Source organism: Spinacia oleracea, chromosome 5 (assembly GCF_020520425.1).
Source record: "Spinacia oleracea cultivar Varoflay chromosome 5, BTI_SOV_V1, whole genome shotgun sequence".
In the NCBI taxonomy this organism is placed as follows: domain Eukaryota; kingdom Viridiplantae; phylum Streptophyta; class Magnoliopsida; order Caryophyllales; family Amaranthaceae; genus Spinacia; species Spinacia oleracea.
Genome location: NC_079491.1, coordinates 74,531,249 through 74,549,029, shown reverse-complemented (window position 1 = coordinate 74,549,029; position 17,781 = coordinate 74,531,249). Strand labels below are relative to the sequence as shown.

Sequence of the window (17,781 nt, the reverse complement as noted above, 5' to 3'; positions counted from 1 at the left end):
GAGCGGCACAGGTTCTAAGGACAAAGGAAAGGCAGGTAAATACATGAACTTGTCGACGCCTTTCAAGTTCATAACATTCACAAAGCTCAATAGATGATCACGGGGATTGTCCGTGGCTTTAAACTTTGGTAAGTCAGATGAACTAAACTTTTCTGGTAGTTTTCCAGGAAAAGGTTCAGGATCAAGGGAGAAGTACTTGCTCCCCATGGTTTTCTCACTACAACATAAACGAGCATATGCAACGGGGTATTGCAACGGTTAATCCTATTGCAACAGTTGTTTACAACGGTCTTTGCTTTTGCAACGGCTAAATCTATTACAACGCCATTTTCCAACGGTTTCCTTAAACCGTTGCATTACCCCATCTAGTGCAACGGTTATACAGGTTATGGCAACGGTCTATGTACAGCTGTTGCATTTGATTGAATTTTCCTTAGCGCGAATTTTTCCTCCTAACACTTTCGGGAAGTTTCTAAAACCCTAAACTCCTTAAAGAGAAAGAAAAAAGAAACAAAGAAACAAAACCCCTAAATCCATCTTCTTTCTCAGACAAAAAACCTAATACAAACTTTTCAATAAGACGGTCTTACGAAAAAGACCGCCTTGATAGCAAACAATATGCCACATAAAATCTGATGTGGCATAATACATCAACTTTTTCATTTTTAAAATAAAATATAAATACAAATTTTCTTCCCATTTTCTTTTCAAAACCCTGATTCCTTTCTCTCTCCTCCACAACTCTCTTTCTCTCTCTCCTTGAACCGCCACCCTCTCATCAGAATTGATGACGGAGATGACGAAGCAGGCAGCGGAGCTCCTCCACTTTCCACCGGAGATATTACGGTGGCAGACGAGTAGCACGAGATGAAGGAGAATAGCGGTGAAGGAAGAAAAGGAAGGAGGAGAGCTGCGGGGATTAGAGGCGGCGAGTTTGGTTCGCCGCAGTCGGTCCTCCCCGCCGCCGCCATGCCTCGTCGTTGTCGTCGCAATAATAGAGGTTGCTCTTTCATCTCTGTCGCCTCCATTAGATCTACTTTAATGGTTTTAGGTTTTAGGAGGAGGTGGTCGTGATGGAGGTGGTGCCGGAGATTTGCCTCGTCGCAACAGCCGCCGCAGATGAGAGAAGAATGGAACAAAGGAATCAACGGTGGTGGCGGCTGAGGGGGAGAGAGATGGAGCTTAAGGTTTATGTGTTCTCTTTCTCTCTCCTCTTCATACTCTCCGCCTCTCCCTCGCCTAAAACTGCCTGCGATGACGACGAGATCGAGAATGAATCGACAACGAGGTAATTCTTTCATCTCTCTCCTACATTGTCCTTCGTCTTCTAGTTTTAGGTTTTTTAATTTTCATCTTTTTGATTAATGTTGTTGATTTTAGAAATTAGGCTTTTGAATTTTTCGAATTCCTTTATTACTTTTGTAGATCTCACAGGACTCGATTCGATTCTCGCAATGTTTTCGATGGTTGGTTGATTAGTCGGTGATCAGGTAGGTTGTTTGTTGCCTGCGTTGTTCAATAATGTTATTCGCAAAAAGGTTTGTGCAAAATTATTTTGATCTGCATTTTTCTATTTTCCGCCGGAGTTGGAGGCAGTGGTTAGCCGGAGTTAAAGACGAAGAAAATGGCAGAGATTTGCCGGAGTTAATGACGAAGGAAATGGCAGAGATTTGACGAAGGGAAACAGCTGTAGTTTGCGATACTCTGTAACATCATTTTCCTTGGAGTTGGTGCACGCAATAGCAGATGACGCATTTGTTGGAGTTGGTGCAGTAGCACATGTTCCTATTTTTCTATGTTTTTATGAATTGATTTGTCGATCATGTTGTAATTTAGTGAACCATTTAAAATTTTGGTAATCTGGTGTATTCTTTGATATTTAGTAGTTAATGACTAAATTTTTTGGTTAATTTTGTTTTAGTTATGAATAATTTCCTTTTAGTTAAACTAATTTTCATATTAGTTAAGAATAATTCCCTTTTAGTCATGGTTACATTTGTTTTAGTTCGGATTAATTTTGTTTTAGTTAAGAATAAACTTGATATAGTTAAGACTAAATTTGTTTAATGTTTGAGTTTTGGTTAAGATTTTTTAGTTTTAGTTACGATTTTCTTGGTTTTAGTTAACATTTTTTGAGTTTTAATTAGTCATGTAGTTTTGAGTTCCAGACAACGAATTTCTAGTGCTTTAGTTAAGGTACAAAATTTTAAGTAATGGAACCAATTAGTTAAGTAATAGAACCAATTAGTCAAGCAATGACACTAATTAGTTAAGCATTTGAACCAATTAGTTAAGAAATGAAACTAATCAGTTAAGCACCAGAACCAATTAGTTATGTAATGGAACCAATTAGTGAAGCACTGAAGCCAATTAGTGAAGCATTGGAAGCAATTAGTTATGCACCGGAACTAATCAAGTTAACCACTGAAATCAATTAGTTAAGTTTGGAATTCAATTAGTTAAGAAACGAAACCAATTAGTTATGCAACAGAACAAATTAGTTAAGCACTGAACCAATTAGTTAAACAACGAAACCAATTAGTTAAGTAATGAAATCAATTAGTTAAGCATTGCAACTAATTAGTTAAGATGTTTTGAGTTTTAGTTAAAAATAAGTTTGTTTAAAAATAATAGCTATTCGACTCATAAGTTTAACTACTTGTTTTTATACCTTAACTATTTTTGTTATTCAATTAGTTATAATTTTCTTACTTTTAGTTATGTTTTACACTAGTTGATTTCAGGGAAAAAAAAATTAAGCCTGAACTCCAATTAGTTAAGTTTGAAATCCAATTAGTTAAGTATGAAGTCCAATTAGTTAAGCCTGAAAAAAAATATTTAAAATATTTATTTTTCGAAAAAAATAAAATTGAAAATATTTTGTTCAGGAAAAAAAATTTAAGCCTGAAATCCAATTAGTTAAGCCTGAAATCCAATTAGTTAAGTATGAAGTCCAATTAGTTAAGCCTGAAAAAAAAAAAAAAATTAAAATTTTAATTTTCAGAAAAAAATATATTTAAAATTTTAATTTTCGAAAAAAGAAAAAAATAATCAGAAAAAAAAAATTTAAGCCTGAAATCCAATTAGTTAAGTTTGAAATCCAATTAGTTAAGTTTGAAATCCAATTAGTTAAGTATGAAGTCCAATTAGTTAAGCCTGAAAAAAAAAATTCCGAAAAAAAAATTCAAATAAAAAAAAAAATTAATTTTTTTTTTTAAAAAAAAATCCAAAAATATTACATGATGACGTCAGCATGACGTCATCACATGTGCCAACAGGGCTGCCAACATGGCTGCCAACAAGGCGGTCTTACCGTAAGGCGGTCTTACACAAAAGTTTCTCAAAACCTAAACCCTTGTTCGTTTCTTCGCTCAATTCTCTGCCTGACTTCTAATTATTCTTCCCAGACTAAAGCAACAAAATTCAGAAAAAAAAAACCCATACAAATTTCAAAGCTTCCATCGCCGGCGACCTTTGCTGATACACGACCATTGCTGTAAATCACTCTCAAACGCCGGCGACCTTTTCAACGAGGACTGCTCTTTGTCTCAGGTATGCTCTCAACCTTTAAATTCTTATGTTTTTTTCATCCTTTAAACCCTAAAATATCATCAATTTTCACGAATTATACTTGCATAAAGTGCCTCAATTCAAGCTATTCCTAACCTAGAAAATTGAAATTATCATAGTCTTTTTGTTCTCCATAATGTTTAACAACAATACTACACGAATTGTACTCTTTAGATTAATGTTTTAGGGTTTAAGCTGTAATTTTGATAGTGCCCACCAATTGTTCGATGAAATGCCTAGTAGAAATTCTAATATTTTTTTTTTCTGTTTGCCCTGTTGTTGCCTTCTGGATTGGTTCTTGGCTTGCTGTTGGGCTTCTTCGTTTCTCTTTGTTGTTGTGTTTCTGCTTGGAAGTGGGAAACATAAACTTTTATTCCTTCTTCTGAACAAACAGGGGAATTGGATAATCTATTAATCTTATCTGTTGTTTTTAACAGTTTTTTTTTTTGTGATGCAATAATGACAAATGTCTAATCCCAGCTCTTTTGAGATCTTTTGTAGATCCGAGAAAATACTATGTTAATTTGTCTGAGATTTAGAACGAATCAATTCGCACAAACCTACATCCCTCCTCAGAAAAGATGAACAGGAGTGTGGAAACAATTGGACACACTAATGCTTCACTGCTGTTTCGTTCAAAGTTTTGGGAGTTCAATATGTATCCAGGTAGTTTATGTTCCTATTTTAGCCTATAATTTAACTATTTTAGCCTATAATTTAACTATTTTGTACGAAGTACATCGTATGTGTTTGTTACGTTGTTCCAATTATTGATTCAGTAAAAATGGTTGTGATATCAATAGTATAAATTGTGGTTTTGGTGAGTTTGTTTCTTCAATAATCTTCTCTGCTCCTAAGCTAAGTTAGAATCATGCACACTTGTAGTTTATGGATGAGATAGAGATTTGATTGTAATAGATGTTTTATTGCTCATGTAGTTTATGTATGTCATAGAGATTTGATTGAAATAGATGTTTATTGCTGTTGAATGGTAGACGCGTACCTAAATGAGATAGTAAATGTAGTTCTAGAATTGAGTGGTGAAAATCTCACAAAAGGGTAGGGATCAGGCAGAGCAGAAGGAAAAGAAACGATTCTCGTGTTTCAGTTCTTGTTTATGCTCATATGCTTTATGTTCCACAACGTAATTTAGGAAGATGATGTACACTTTGCCTAAATTAAAACCCTAACTTCTGAATCTTCAAGCCCCAATTCCCTTTAGGCCTCTCCTGCTTCCTAGTCGTCACTCCGCACTCCAGTTGTTCATGCTTCACCACCTCACCACTTGTTTTTCATTCTCTATCATTACAAGGTAGTTTGGTTTCTTCTACCCTATTTAGTTTCAATTTTACAGTTTTAATTCCCCTAATATCATCTACTTTTTGTAATCTGAAGTATCAATCGATTGTAAGGTGATGTTAATGATTGTTGATTGCTGCTGAGTAACCCTAGAATTTCTACTCGAGGAAATTGATTCTCAAATTTCAAGAATTACGAGGTAATTTCTTAATATTCCGTTAATCAACTTCTTAATCTTGCTAGGAAATCGATTTATTTTGAGTTGATTTTTTTTTTGGTTCTGGGTTAAACCTAATTCGATTTGAGTTAGTTACGTAGATTGTTTTAGGGATTTTAGATTTTGTTAAATTAAACTCTCTTTTTTTGGATTTTAGGGTTTAATTTAATTGGGTTTCGTTTAGTGAATTCGATGAGTTATTTGAATGAAGTTTTGAATTTTTTATTCTATAATTGAGTGGTAAAACTTTCTCAAATGGGAAGGTGGTGTGGGTGGATCAGAAGGAAAAAGAAAAACCTCTCTAGTCAGTTTGGAAAAGAAATGACTCTGAATCTTTCTCGTGGGTTGTTTAGCTGAAATAGTCCTTGATATTTTTAGATTTGTCAAATTGCTGATCTAATTGATAATGTACACTAATTATAATAGTTTGGATGCATCTTTTGATGGGTTATAGGTTAAACAACTGTTTTTGTAGTTTGGTTGTTTTTGAGTTATCTTTTGATGAACTATAGTTTCTCGGCTTACTGGAATACGAAGTATAATACTTCTTGTGGGTAAATTATCCTTTGTTGAATGCAGAGTTTACATTCAATAAGGAATCACCTTAAACATCATCATCTCTAATTTTCAATCCGTGGCCTTGATTTTGCTATAGATCGACCCTAGTTCCCGCAGGTATGACCTAATGCTTGCAATACCCTCAATAATCCTAGAGTGTGAGCATTATGACCTAATTTACCATAAATACCTGAATTCATCTTTCTGTCCAAAACCAATTCAATGAACTCAACAATTTTAAAGGTTTATATATTCCAATCACCGGGCGAAGAGAGAGAATATAATTAACAATACTTTATGAGTCTTTAGATTATTTCGAACTTTGTGTTCCTTTTCTCATTTTGTATCTTTATATTGTTATGGTTCATGATGAATGCTTGTATTTGTAGTGATATATTTGGGTGTTCGTACTTGCAACTGCATGCCGAAAGATCTTATCATCGTATATTTTCTTCTGATCTGCTTATGCTTCCTATTACCTTATGACTTTTATGAATCTGGGATTGGTGCTCGCTGCTTATTTTAAAGGCAAAGAAAGAACCGGTATGGCAGGACCCTATGATTAGAGAAAACTCAATTTCGTTTTTTGGTGTTGGAACTTGGAAGTGTTGCTTATAACTGAAAGTCTAAGTTAGTAGCTGATGGAAGAGCATTATCACCTTTGCCTTTATGTAGTCTCCTAGCAATGTTATAATCAATCGCCCTCCTTGCTCGGACTTTGCCGTTTAATTTTTAGCTTCATTTCTATGATGTGGATATGAGCAAATGATGGTACTGTGTGCTTCTGTAATTAGTCCTTAATATTTTCTTTATAGATAAATTAATTCCCATTGCTTTTTCTGTTTTTTTATTTCCTTCTGACATATATGACAGTAAAAACTTGTATTATTTGGAATTGGCGGTGATGCATTGTAATGGAAATCAGAGTTACTTGCTAATGGAGTAGCATCTTCTCTTGGTTTTTCATCCAGAGAGAGCTGGTGATCAAGAGAGACATATCTGGTGAGTTAACTACTACACCATTTAAATATCCACATCTTACTTTCATTAGTTGTCATGTAAGAGTTATATATTTTCAGTAATCAACGGCTGCATGAAAGAATGAGATCAATGTGCAACTTAAGATTAGTCGTGGATTATTTGAGCTAGTGTAATATAATATAGCCCTATGTTGAGGCTGTAGAAACATAACATTAATGGGTGCATGAACATAAGTTGGTGAAATCTCAAAGGAAAAGCGTCGTAGAATCATGGATATTGCCGTTTGAGCTGCAGGCAAAAGAAATCTTTTCCCTATGCATATTGTTGGTTCTTTGACATTTTGTAGTATTATATGGAGTAAAAAGATATAAAATGTTGTAAGATGGGAAGCATTAGCTACTATTTTTTTTGCATTTAATTACATTTTTTACTACTTTCTTTAACACGGCGTTGTAGCTTAAGAAATATTGTGTTTGCAACAACTTTCTAATAATGCTCTTTTTTTCTACATACTAGTTGTTGGACCGCGCGCTAGCGCGCGCGGTCCCCCAAGATATTAAAATCGGTTTGCAAAATTAGTTGTATAATTAGGTTGCCTAATTGAGTGATTAAGAATTAATTTAACGAGCGTAGAATATAACTTAGAGCAACTCCAATGGTTGGAAAATGAACCTGATCAAGAAAAAAAAATAAGAGCAGGTAGCCCACTATTGTTGCAATAATGACATCAGCAGCTACTAAAACATTGTAGCTATTTTGGGCAGGTAGCTCCAAAAATAAAAGGGGAAAAATATGAAATAAATATTATAGGAGCTATAAGGGATTGTAGCCTACCATTGTGAAAGTTTGTAGCTTAAAATAATTGTGGGCTAGAAATATGATGTGGCAAACTTAGCTACATCACCTTGTAGCCCACGATTGGAGTTGCTCTTAGTTACTAATCATAGTCACAATTGAATGTAAATTGTGCTTGAAATATTGTGATTTTAGGTCAATGTTCAGTTTTTAAAAAATAGATTTAGTTTCATTCAAAATATGGTTACAATATCTAACACAATTAGTGATTAATTTATTAGCCAATATCTATAACTTTATACTAAAACATACACCAAGAATGAATCATTCCCACGTAAATTTTCCCATCCAAAATATTTTTCCTCTAAAAAATATCTACATTTTATTAATTTTTTTTATCCTTTTACATAAACTTCGTACGTATTATGTCCTTGATAATGTACCAAAAACATACTTTATAGTCTATACTTATATAGAGTCCTACTCTCCTAGAACAATTAATTTTCTTTGCTCCGGAAATAGGAAACCTAGTACTCCGTATATATATGTTTTTTTATTAACGTTAACATCATTCAAGCAGGACAAGGAGTACATTAGCATGACAATGCAAAGAATTGAATGATACTAGTTTCAAGCCCGTGCGATGCACGGAACTCCTTATTATTTTATAGTTTGAACAACCAAAAATATTAAATAGTGCATTTGAATTGCTAAAGGTGACACTAAATTTATCACAAAAAAGTTGGTGTATTTGAAGGCGGGAGATGAAAATTATAAAAATATAACTCATAAAAAGTGAGTGGTTTGTTTTGAAATTTTTTATTTGATTGAATAATAATTTGCATAAGTTACAGGAGTCTTTATTATGTCTAATAGTTACATGGAAGCTAAATCCTTTGTACAATACATAAATAAATTTTTAGAATTACATTGTTTTGAAGTTATCCCAAACTAATAGATAAAATCAAACAGATTAGTTACAATCTAAAAAGTAATACGTCCAATGTGTTTACAACACCTAATATATAAGAAACAAAAATATTTTATCCTTGTGGTGTTGATGTCCTGCATCCAGACCCACGAGCCTATTCCTTTGCCATGTCGTTGATGACTCTTATTCTTTTTCCTTTAATCTGCAAAAAAGTGGTATTAGTTTTCCATTTCATACATCAAGCTTTGTCTTGCAAACTCGACATGATTCATATTTCCATCCAAAATCTCTCACGAAGCATTTCGATTTGTGCCTTGCAAGTGTGTGTTATTTGTATATCCTGTGGAACGAATATAGTTTAATTTGTGCAAAATTTTAACTATTACATATCTTATTTCTGGGTTACATAAAGTGTTTTAGAGTCATGTGCAATATTAAAATATCAAATAATTTCCCTTTGAGTGACAACTTATATATGACATGGAATGAGATTTTAAAAATGAATAAATTCAAAATTACCTGGTTATCTTCTTGTTCCAAATAAATTTGTTGGAGTTCTTTTATGCTTTTGCTATTTTTGCTCATTATCTCCATTTTTGCTTTCTGACTGTGGTATTTGAAATTGTGTAACTTCAGGAATAAGTTCCCCTACATTGTAATTAAAAAATAATTTTAATTTTAATGATAATGATGATGATATGGTTTAACAAATTTGCAGCACTTTGTATGTATTAATATTTTCTTACGCCTTTTTGAAATACCCGACTTCTGCAATATTCAAGTTCCTGTAAATTTTTGTTCCACTTGAAGATCCCAACTGGTAGTTTCCTGTACCAAAAGGATATTTGTATTAGTTACCAATTATATATTTTTTATAGTTAAAAACTATTAATATAGTAACATAATCATTAAGGACTTCTTCACTAGTTCCTTTACATGTCTTGTACTTCAGAAGTAGATTTCCTAAACCACTCAGAGTGTTAAAACTCAAATAAACAATTTTGATGTGCCAACTTTGCAAAGTTTGTAAAACAGTAGGTATTAAGTCCAACCTTGACCAAGCTGCTAACCTTTTGCATATGAGACTAAACTACCATCATATGTATTCATCACAAGTATCATTGGACCAAATGTATCAAGAAGTCTAAAGAATAAAGTATTCAAATTTCTAAACAGAACAGAAAAAGTGTGAATGGGAAATAACAAAACCTTTACAAACACAGAAATAACATGCTTATGCAAGTAGGATAGGCCATAAGCTAAAAACAATAGCTAAGTTTTAAAAATAAAAGGATAAGAGGAACACATAGCATGGAGCCAACCAACAAATATACTAACAGACTCAAGTTTCACTTCAACCACAAGAGAAAACACACACAGAGACCATTACAAACTGAAATGTGAAATAAATGAACTTGAGAAATAGAAATCTGCATACAGAGAAGAAAAACTGATTAAAAAACTTTATGAGCGTAAACAATACACTGATGAGCAGTGTCATATGATTTTATCATTCTGCAGAAATTAATCAGATCATGGCATGACCTTTTATTGCTTGTGCTTGGAGTTGATAAACCAGTTGTTAATATGGTTGAGTTGACAAACGCCAACATCTCATTCACCATATTGAGATACACTCAGACAAAAATTAAAAATCTTATGATTTAAGTATTTTGACTGATAAGAAAATAAGCTCAATAGACAACAACAAATCACTCATTATAATTAATCAATTTATAGTATCCAACAGACTAAATATAAACAGAACAATTCATAGGTCAAAGGTGAAAACCTATACCGGTTCAAAATGTTGTTAAGATGACTCCTATGATATCAAACTCATATAGTGAAGGTTCCTCGAAACTTGAAAGTATAAACGTGTCTCACTGTTTTGGCTTTTGGTATTCAACAATCTGAATAATAGGAATATAGTCTCCCACTTCCTTCAGTTTGTTGAAGGGGCTTATCTTTCATACATCCCCAAGTATGTTCCTAATTGTGGATCAACCATGTTTTGGAAAACGGCTAGAACGTTCATAAGCTAATTCAACCAAAAGAACAACTTCCCTCACATTTAGACTAAGTAAAGACATTATCCATATTAATCCGGCTAATGAGAACTCTTAACCTAACCTATAGCTAGCTAGGGTTTAATTTAAGATTTCAATCATGAATCTCTTTTAAAGACGAAGAAGAATAAAAAAAATATCAAATCAGAACCAATACAATGTGAATACGATAATCCCTAAAAGCTTCAAGAATTCAATAAAATAAAAGGTAAGAATAATAGCAGCAAAATTAACAACCCGATTGAGACAATCCTACCTTCAAGGCTTGATATCTTTCTGAAACTCCAAACTTCCAATCTGAAAATTAACCATTAGAAATTGAAAAAAATATGAATAAATAGAGATTCAATCTATCATAACCCATCAAAATAACCAATTTAAAGTTACTCGAGTCTCGCATATAAAAAAAACCTACAACACACATATCTTTCGATCGAAAATTCCTCCATCAAACAACAACAAATTCTCTTGAACTTCCCTGTTATTAAATAATAGAAGAGTGAACAAACTCCTCCATCAAACAACAAAAAAAAACTAATCTGAATGCTTAAACTTCCCTGTACACTCCTCTGGATTCTTTAAACCATAGCCTATGAAACCATTCTAGAACACCAAACATGATTATCACGATTCTCTCCCAACAAATCAAACTATAATAAAATAATGTATAATGTATGAGGTATGAGGTATGAAAACATGAAGAAGCATAACAACATCTCTGAATTATACAAAACATGGTACAAAGCTTAATTTTGATAATTAAAATTACATACATAGTCCTCGTTATTTTGCCAAGATATGTGATACGTCATTGTCCCTTATAAAGCAAATGCACTAAGCAATTTATCTACAACTTCTACCCTGAAAAAGTTAAAACAAAGGATTAAAAGTTCCCCTGAAAATTAGACAAAAAGTTTCTATAAAAAAATTTCTAAAAATCTAAAGCAACCAAAATGTCACAAGTCTGGTCCAAACCCTATGTCTTTCCCCATTAAAATATGGCCAAGTTTACTATGTTCTCTTGTAATAGAACAAATAATAATGCAAATCGTAGAGAAAAATGTACCCAAAATTGCAAATTGAGCATGGAAAATGATTTGTATATCTGAAAAGTTCATCAAAATACAAAACATTAGAAAATTCCTCATGACATTAGACCATAAAATTCTGTAAAACCCTCTTGAACAACATAAATTTCACAAGTCCTATTGATCGAATCCCAAATCTGTTCTCATTAAAATTATCTTAAACTTAACTATTTTCCTCAAGTTCCCGGGAGAGTGTTTTTTCCAAACCTCTGGGGAAGGGGGGACTTGAAATTCAATTAAGGAAGGGGGAAAGGTATACTAAAGATTATAGGAAAATTGAAATGAAAAACTGTGCATAAATCGCAATTTCTATTAGAACATTTGGATTAGTAGTTAACCTTTTCAGTTATTTAGAGACAAATATTTTCCATATTGAAACAGTAAAACGTCACCATTTTTCTTCACCTTCAATCAATTTTTTTCATGCTAAAAATTAAATGGCAACAAATCAATTAAACCAATAATCAGAAAATCAATCACACCCAGAAATTATACTAATTCTTTTGAACCCCAACATCATCTAAGACCGCCGCCGCCGCGGTGTCACCGACGGAAGGACCAAGTAGGCAGAGATTTAACATTTGTTTTTAGATATTTCTATGTCATTGAGATCCAGAACAACCTTTTCATCACTAAAACAAAATTTGACAAAAACATTATTAAAAACACGATTAATTTCATAAAGAAGAGGAAGGAAGTTACCTGATTCTTATTGGAAAATTCAACAGCAAAACCCACCCATATACAACCAAAAGATGAGGCTTCTTGGGTTTTCTTTTTGAAATTAAACTAATAATTTGATATAGGATTCAAGCTTGGAGATAATTGATGGGATGAATCGATGCAATTTGGTTTTTTTGTTGTTTCAGATGTGAAGGTTGAAGGGGACGGTTGAAGGTTGGAGGAGAGAATGACTTCTTCTGATTTGTCGTTTATCGTTTATGTCTTTGTTATTTAGTTATTTTTTTATAAAAAAATATAATAAAGTTCTGAAATTTTAGGAGGGGGCCACGTGGCTCTCCAACCTCCCTGCTATTAAATATTAGAATAGATATCTTCGCCAAAAATTAAACTTTAACAAAAAATTTAAGAAAAAACTCTTCATTTTTAATTTGCAAAGATAGGGTTTGTCTTTCGAGCAGTTTCAGATTACATGTCCTATTTGTTTCTTTGCCATCATCTTCTTGATTTAGATACATCAACTCAAAATGAGTAATATTCTTAAGCAAAAAACTGAATTTAGGTGATATGGTAGAATAGATGCCAATTAGGATGTAAAATGGAACATTGAAGGAGCCTTTCTCTGCCAAGTTCCCTAAGACCTTTCTCTGCACGCGTTCTCCCTCTCAACTGAGAACTGATTGATTTCACTCCGTATGCTTCCTACAATTCACAAAACATAACCAATAAATTATCAGTCGATATTCTTTTGACAAATGCAACATAATCCTGCAAGCTGTGCACTTACCAAAAACAAAAGCATCCTTATTGCCAAATCAATTCTAAAACCATTCATAGCGGAAATCCTGTCTGACAAAGAATCAACACCGAGAACAGAATGAACTGGCCATGACATTGGCACTATCAATTTCCTGTATGCACAAGTAGCAGAACCCATTAGGAAGACAAGTTCCTAAACTTTTTCCGTCTTGAACTACTAATTACATTAACAAGATTGCTTATATTTGTCAAAAAAAAAAAAGACGGCTTATATTTGCATTTTTGAAAAGGGGGAATATTAGACATACCCTTGGAAAGATTTGTGTTTGCAACGATTCATGAAGTCCATGGTATATTTCCCAAACCAAGCATCAAGTTCCCTTGCAAGTGTAGGAATCTTGGAAGCTGGTAAGATGTCCCAAACTTTGATAACTTGAGTGTTCTTGAATTCTTCCATTAGGATATCAATGGACCAAGCAAGGTAAAATTTCCATCAACCGGGTATTGCTCCAACAATTCAGCTACACTACGCGTAAGCGGAAACCTCTGTTGCTTCCTTAGAGTTGGTACGCCACCCATCAACTATTTTCTTCAGAACTTCCTGTACAACTTTCTTCCTGATGTTTATCCTTGCTATCGATATCTCGAATCATCAGTGAAAATAACCTGCACAAAGAACAAAATTTACACCAAATTTTCCTGTGGAAAGGTAGATCACAGATGAATTTACATACCTTCCATCTTGCATACTCGAGTTTCAGGGAATCAAAGTTGCATATAATAGTATTAGTATTAGCATAAGGAAACTTCCGATCATACCACATTAATTTCAGCTAATGTCAAAATAAAGTGTAAACTTAATCACAACCCAGAAATTGAAAACAGTTTCTGAAAAAGATTCTCTGAAATATATAAAGAACGCATCTTGTGGGATAAACTTGTGGGATAAACACAAAGATTATCCATTAAAATCTTACAATCTCGTTGTGCAAACTACATTGGTCATACACTCTTCAATAAATTACAAACAATATCAAACTTGATTATGTCTTCCCCTTGGATTTCTTTTGGCGCATAGGCTAATCAAGCAGTAGGAAACTGAAAAAAATGTTTTTTTTGTAAGATGTATATTGCGAGTTCAAGATAAAAAACTGTCATACCCTCCTAGCCAATAAATGATTTCAAAGTCTTTCACATTTGTTCATTATGCAGTGTGATTCTCTCTTAAAAACTATATCAATTTCAAATAATACTTGCTAGTAACATTCAGTCTCATCTCAAGACAAACCTACTACAAGCAGTGGCAATGAAACCACTATCCTACAAACAAAATAAGAAAATGCATATACTAAGGCCTATACTGCTTGGATCATTTTCAAGCTACTCAAAATTAAAGATATTCATATATTTAAATCCCATATGTGAATATTTTTGATCAATGGTGAAGAAGATTTGTTGGTTGAAGGAAGCTGAGTAGCTCAATCGTAGTACAAACGCATAATCACTCGGTCAATAAATGTTACAGAGGAGGAAAAAGTCAAGATTTTAGATCTTTTCATTAAAATGATACATGTGAAAGTAAACTGATGTTTTGTAATGCCGAGAAGCAATGGTGGAAAAACGGAAATGTATTTCTCAATAACTATGATTTTTGAATAGTGTTAATAACATGACATTTTTGAAATATACAAACCTCTCTGTAATAATTATTCGAAATATAGACAAAAGAAAGAGATCTTTAAGAAAACAGATTTTGACAGGTTCAACGTTCAACTAACATCTATACTCTAATAATTATTGTGAAGGACGTGGAGAGAGAAGAAAGAAAATTACATTAGCCTTGGCCTCCACAGAAGTACCATGAGAAAGAAGCAGCTTAACAACTTCATTGCAGTCGCAGTCATTCTTCTCACGGCCATGTGTAATGGAGTCTCCCCAGACTGCAAAAAAGCACTGTAATGTTAGGGGTAAAAAAAAAAAGTCAACGGTTTGCTGCAACCTTATGCACAATTCACCAAAGTGCAAGCTCATACCATATTCCTTGCTTCCGGCTCAACCTTCTCCAATCCCATCCATTTCAGCAAAACTTCAACAATCTCAACATCATTGTAGCCAGCAGCAACACGAAGAGGAGTTTGCACCATCTGTAATTATAAGAAGTAACAAGTCACTCAACGGTTGCTGAAATCATAACTTTAAACTTTATGAAACAAATCGCATTCACTTTAGAATCACAGTAAACAAGGTCAATTCCCTAATAAAGTCAAAGCCAATGGTTTAGGATGTCATCATTGATTAACAGTTTACTAAATTTAAAAGCAACTATTAGCCTCTATTAATGTAGCGTGATTCTGCGGCACATTTCTTTTGGAACTGGACAACCTGAAAGTGAAAGCATCATACTTTGCTCTTGGATTTGCCTAAGCTTAGTAACTTTACAGTACATCCGAAAAATGCACCTCAAAATTTCCTCACAAAGATTATATGGACAAGATTAAATATCTTCAACAGAAGACCCTAATTTCATAACCAATTTATCAAATTTTGTTCTCCATTGGGTCAATTTTCGAATGGCGGCACATCAAATGATCCATTCTCTTTTCATATATATCCAACACAAAGTAACGCATATTGCAACTTCAGCTAAAAATTTATTTTAAAAACAACATAAATTGAAATGCTGATCCAATTTATTGAACATAAACCATAAACCCATCCCATAAATCACATCAAGAATCCTAATTTAGCACCGACATATTTTACATCATCAAAGAAAACAACAAGAACAAATATAACAGACATTTTTAACAAAAATCAAAGCAAGCGAAAAATGGCATTTTCGCTCCCAACTTTGAACTAAATAACCTAAGCCACCATATGAAACCTTTTACATGTTTTATAAGCTTAGTTTTAACATTTTAAGACACATTCAAATGTACTTATTCACATTTAATGCTTATTGGGTCGTTATAGGTCTTATTTTGCCTAAAATGGCATTTTCTTGCCCAACTTTGAGCTAAGGAACCAAACTTATCATTTTAAACCATTTACATGTTTTATGTGTCACATTCAAGGTTTCTAAGACTCATGCTAATGTATTTATGCACATTTTAGGCTCATTTGGTCGATATAGGTCATATTTAGGCTAAACTAAGGCATTTTCGCTCCCATTTTTTAACTAAATGACCTAGGGGCTGATTTTAAACTTATTACATGTTTTATAAGCCTAGTGTTAACTTTATAAGACATATTCAAATGTATTTATTCACATTTAATGCTTACTGGGTCGTTATAGGTCTGATTTTGCCGAAAATGATATTTTCTCGGCCAACTTTGAGCTAAGGAACCAAACTGTTATTCCAGTAGGAACACGCACAAGAGGGGGGGGGGGGTGAATTGTAATTAGAACTTTGATAAAGTTTCTTGCGGAACTTAAGAAACAATCAAGGAACTGAGAATAGAGAAGATAATAACAACAATTGTGAAAACTTCTTGATACTAATCAAGAAGAGAATTCTTTTATTATGGTAATGCCTCGATTACAATAATCTCTCCAACACAAGTTCCTCTCAAACTCGTGTTCCTCACAGTAATCTACTTCGATTACAACTTCTTAACTTCTCTCTCTCAGACTTAAACTCTAAGTCTAAACAGGATAACTCTATCCTTACTAATACAAAATATAATTCGTGTTTGGATAACTCTAGATATTAATAATGCTTTTGTGTGGATATAAGGAACTTAGGAACTTTGAATTAGCTAGGACACAAACTGTTTTAGAAAATTTTAGACAAAACGTTTTTAGGAAAGCAAGAACTCTCAGAATGTTTGTGTGCTTTAAACCAAAAACGATTTCCCTTTTATAGTGTTCATCCTTAGGGTTAGTTCCCTTCAAAACCTCAACTGCTAATTGCCAGCACTTTGGTCTCCACGTCCCTTGACTTGAGGAACAAGGGGAAGACCACTTCCCACGTTCAGCCATAAAGCAGTTTGTGGTTTGACTCAATCAAACCCTAAAATATTTCTTTAAAACAGATTTTATTTATCTACAAAAACTTAGGAGAATTTTTAGGAAAATAAGTTTTGTTTAAATAAAATAAAACGTAAATCTATTTTATATTAAATATGTAAAACTTGTTTTTATTTATGCAAATGTTTTCCATAAAAATTGCTTCCAATAAAATAAATGGCCTAATTAAATCATAAGTTCCTTGAGTACTCTATATACCATTAGCATAATTAATATTTACATAAAATTCTAAGTACAGTAGACTACCTAGACTTTATGTCTTCCCTTTGTCTGGAACTTGCAACTCAGAAGCTTCAGACGTTCCAGCTAAGGAACATTGATGAGTTCCTCTCTTGCTAATACAGGAACTCTTGGCTATGAGTCTGTAATAGTTCTTGTGGATATTCGGAACTCTTGATATGTAACTGTGTTGCTCCTCTTGTGACTTCAAACTGGAACAGATACAACTTCCAGCTCTGGAACTCCAGTGACTGTTCCTAAGTGTACATCAGGAACTTCACCAGCTTATTCAAGTTCCTATCCGAATAGAAACTTGGGCATTTACCTGTTCAAAGTCATTTAGCAACCATAATCAGGAAGTTTGCAATATGTGTGTGTCATCAACCAAAACTTAGGAACAACAATATTCCCCCTTTTTGGTGATGACAACACTTGCAAACTTTTTACAAAGAGAGTAAGAACAAACAGGAACTTATACAGACTATTGTGAAACAGAACATAAAAATTGAAAAACAAAAGAGAAAGATTAAAGAGAAGAAAGAAAGAAAAATAACCTTACAGAGAGATTCAGAGAGATTGATGCA

At 33.2% G+C, this 17,781-nt stretch overlaps 1 protein-coding gene, 3 long non-coding RNA genes and 1 other non-coding gene across 9 annotated transcripts; 2 read left to right on the top strand and 3 right to left on the bottom strand.

Moving 5' to 3' along the window:
- Positions 1-2,700: 2,700 nt before the first annotated feature.
- On the top strand, positions 2,701-7,068 carry LOC110804906 (uncharacterized). 5 transcript variants are annotated; one of them, XR_008920488.1, is made up of 4 exons: positions 2,701-3,552; positions 4,072-4,236; positions 4,793-4,882; positions 4,966-7,068. It is a non-coding gene; the product is annotated as an uncharacterized lncRNA (long non-coding RNA). The 5 variants fall into 5 exon arrangements; XR_008920487.1 differs by having other exon boundaries at positions 2,702-3,552; positions 4,777-4,882; XR_008920489.1 differs by lacking the exon at positions 4,793-4,882 and having other exon boundaries at positions 2,714-3,552.
- On the top strand, positions 4,017-4,110 carry LOC130462302 (small nucleolar RNA snoR69Y). Its single transcript, XR_008922398.1, has one exon. It is a non-coding gene; the product is annotated as a small nucleolar RNA snoR69Y (small nucleolar RNA).
- A 1,370-nt stretch (positions 7,069-8,438) lies between the features above and the next one.
- Positions 8,439-10,717, bottom strand: LOC130460620 (uncharacterized). The gene is made up of 4 exons (XR_008920490.1): positions 10,677-10,717; positions 9,098-9,179; positions 8,871-8,999; positions 8,439-8,553 (listed from the first exon to the last, which is right to left on the bottom strand). It is a non-coding gene; the product is annotated as an uncharacterized lncRNA (long non-coding RNA).
- Positions 10,718-11,194: 477 nt separating this feature from the next.
- LOC130460621 (uncharacterized) lies at positions 11,195-12,369 on the bottom strand. Its single transcript, XR_008920491.1, has 3 exons — positions 12,211-12,369; positions 11,487-11,525; positions 11,195-11,281 (listed from the first exon to the last, which is right to left on the bottom strand). It is a non-coding gene; the product is annotated as an uncharacterized lncRNA (long non-coding RNA).
- A 538-nt stretch (positions 12,370-12,907) lies between these two features.
- LOC110780554 (uncharacterized) lies at positions 12,908-13,420 on the bottom strand. Its single transcript, XM_021984922.2, has 2 exons — positions 13,257-13,420; positions 12,908-13,100 (listed from the first exon to the last, which is right to left on the bottom strand). Exons 1-2 carry the CDS (start codon positions 13,403-13,405, stop codon positions 12,923-12,925), a joined length of 327 nt encoding a protein of 108 aa, XP_021840614.1. The 5' UTR covers positions 13,406-13,420; the 3' UTR covers positions 12,908-12,922.
- Between the last annotated feature and the right edge of the window lie 4,361 nt (positions 13,421-17,781).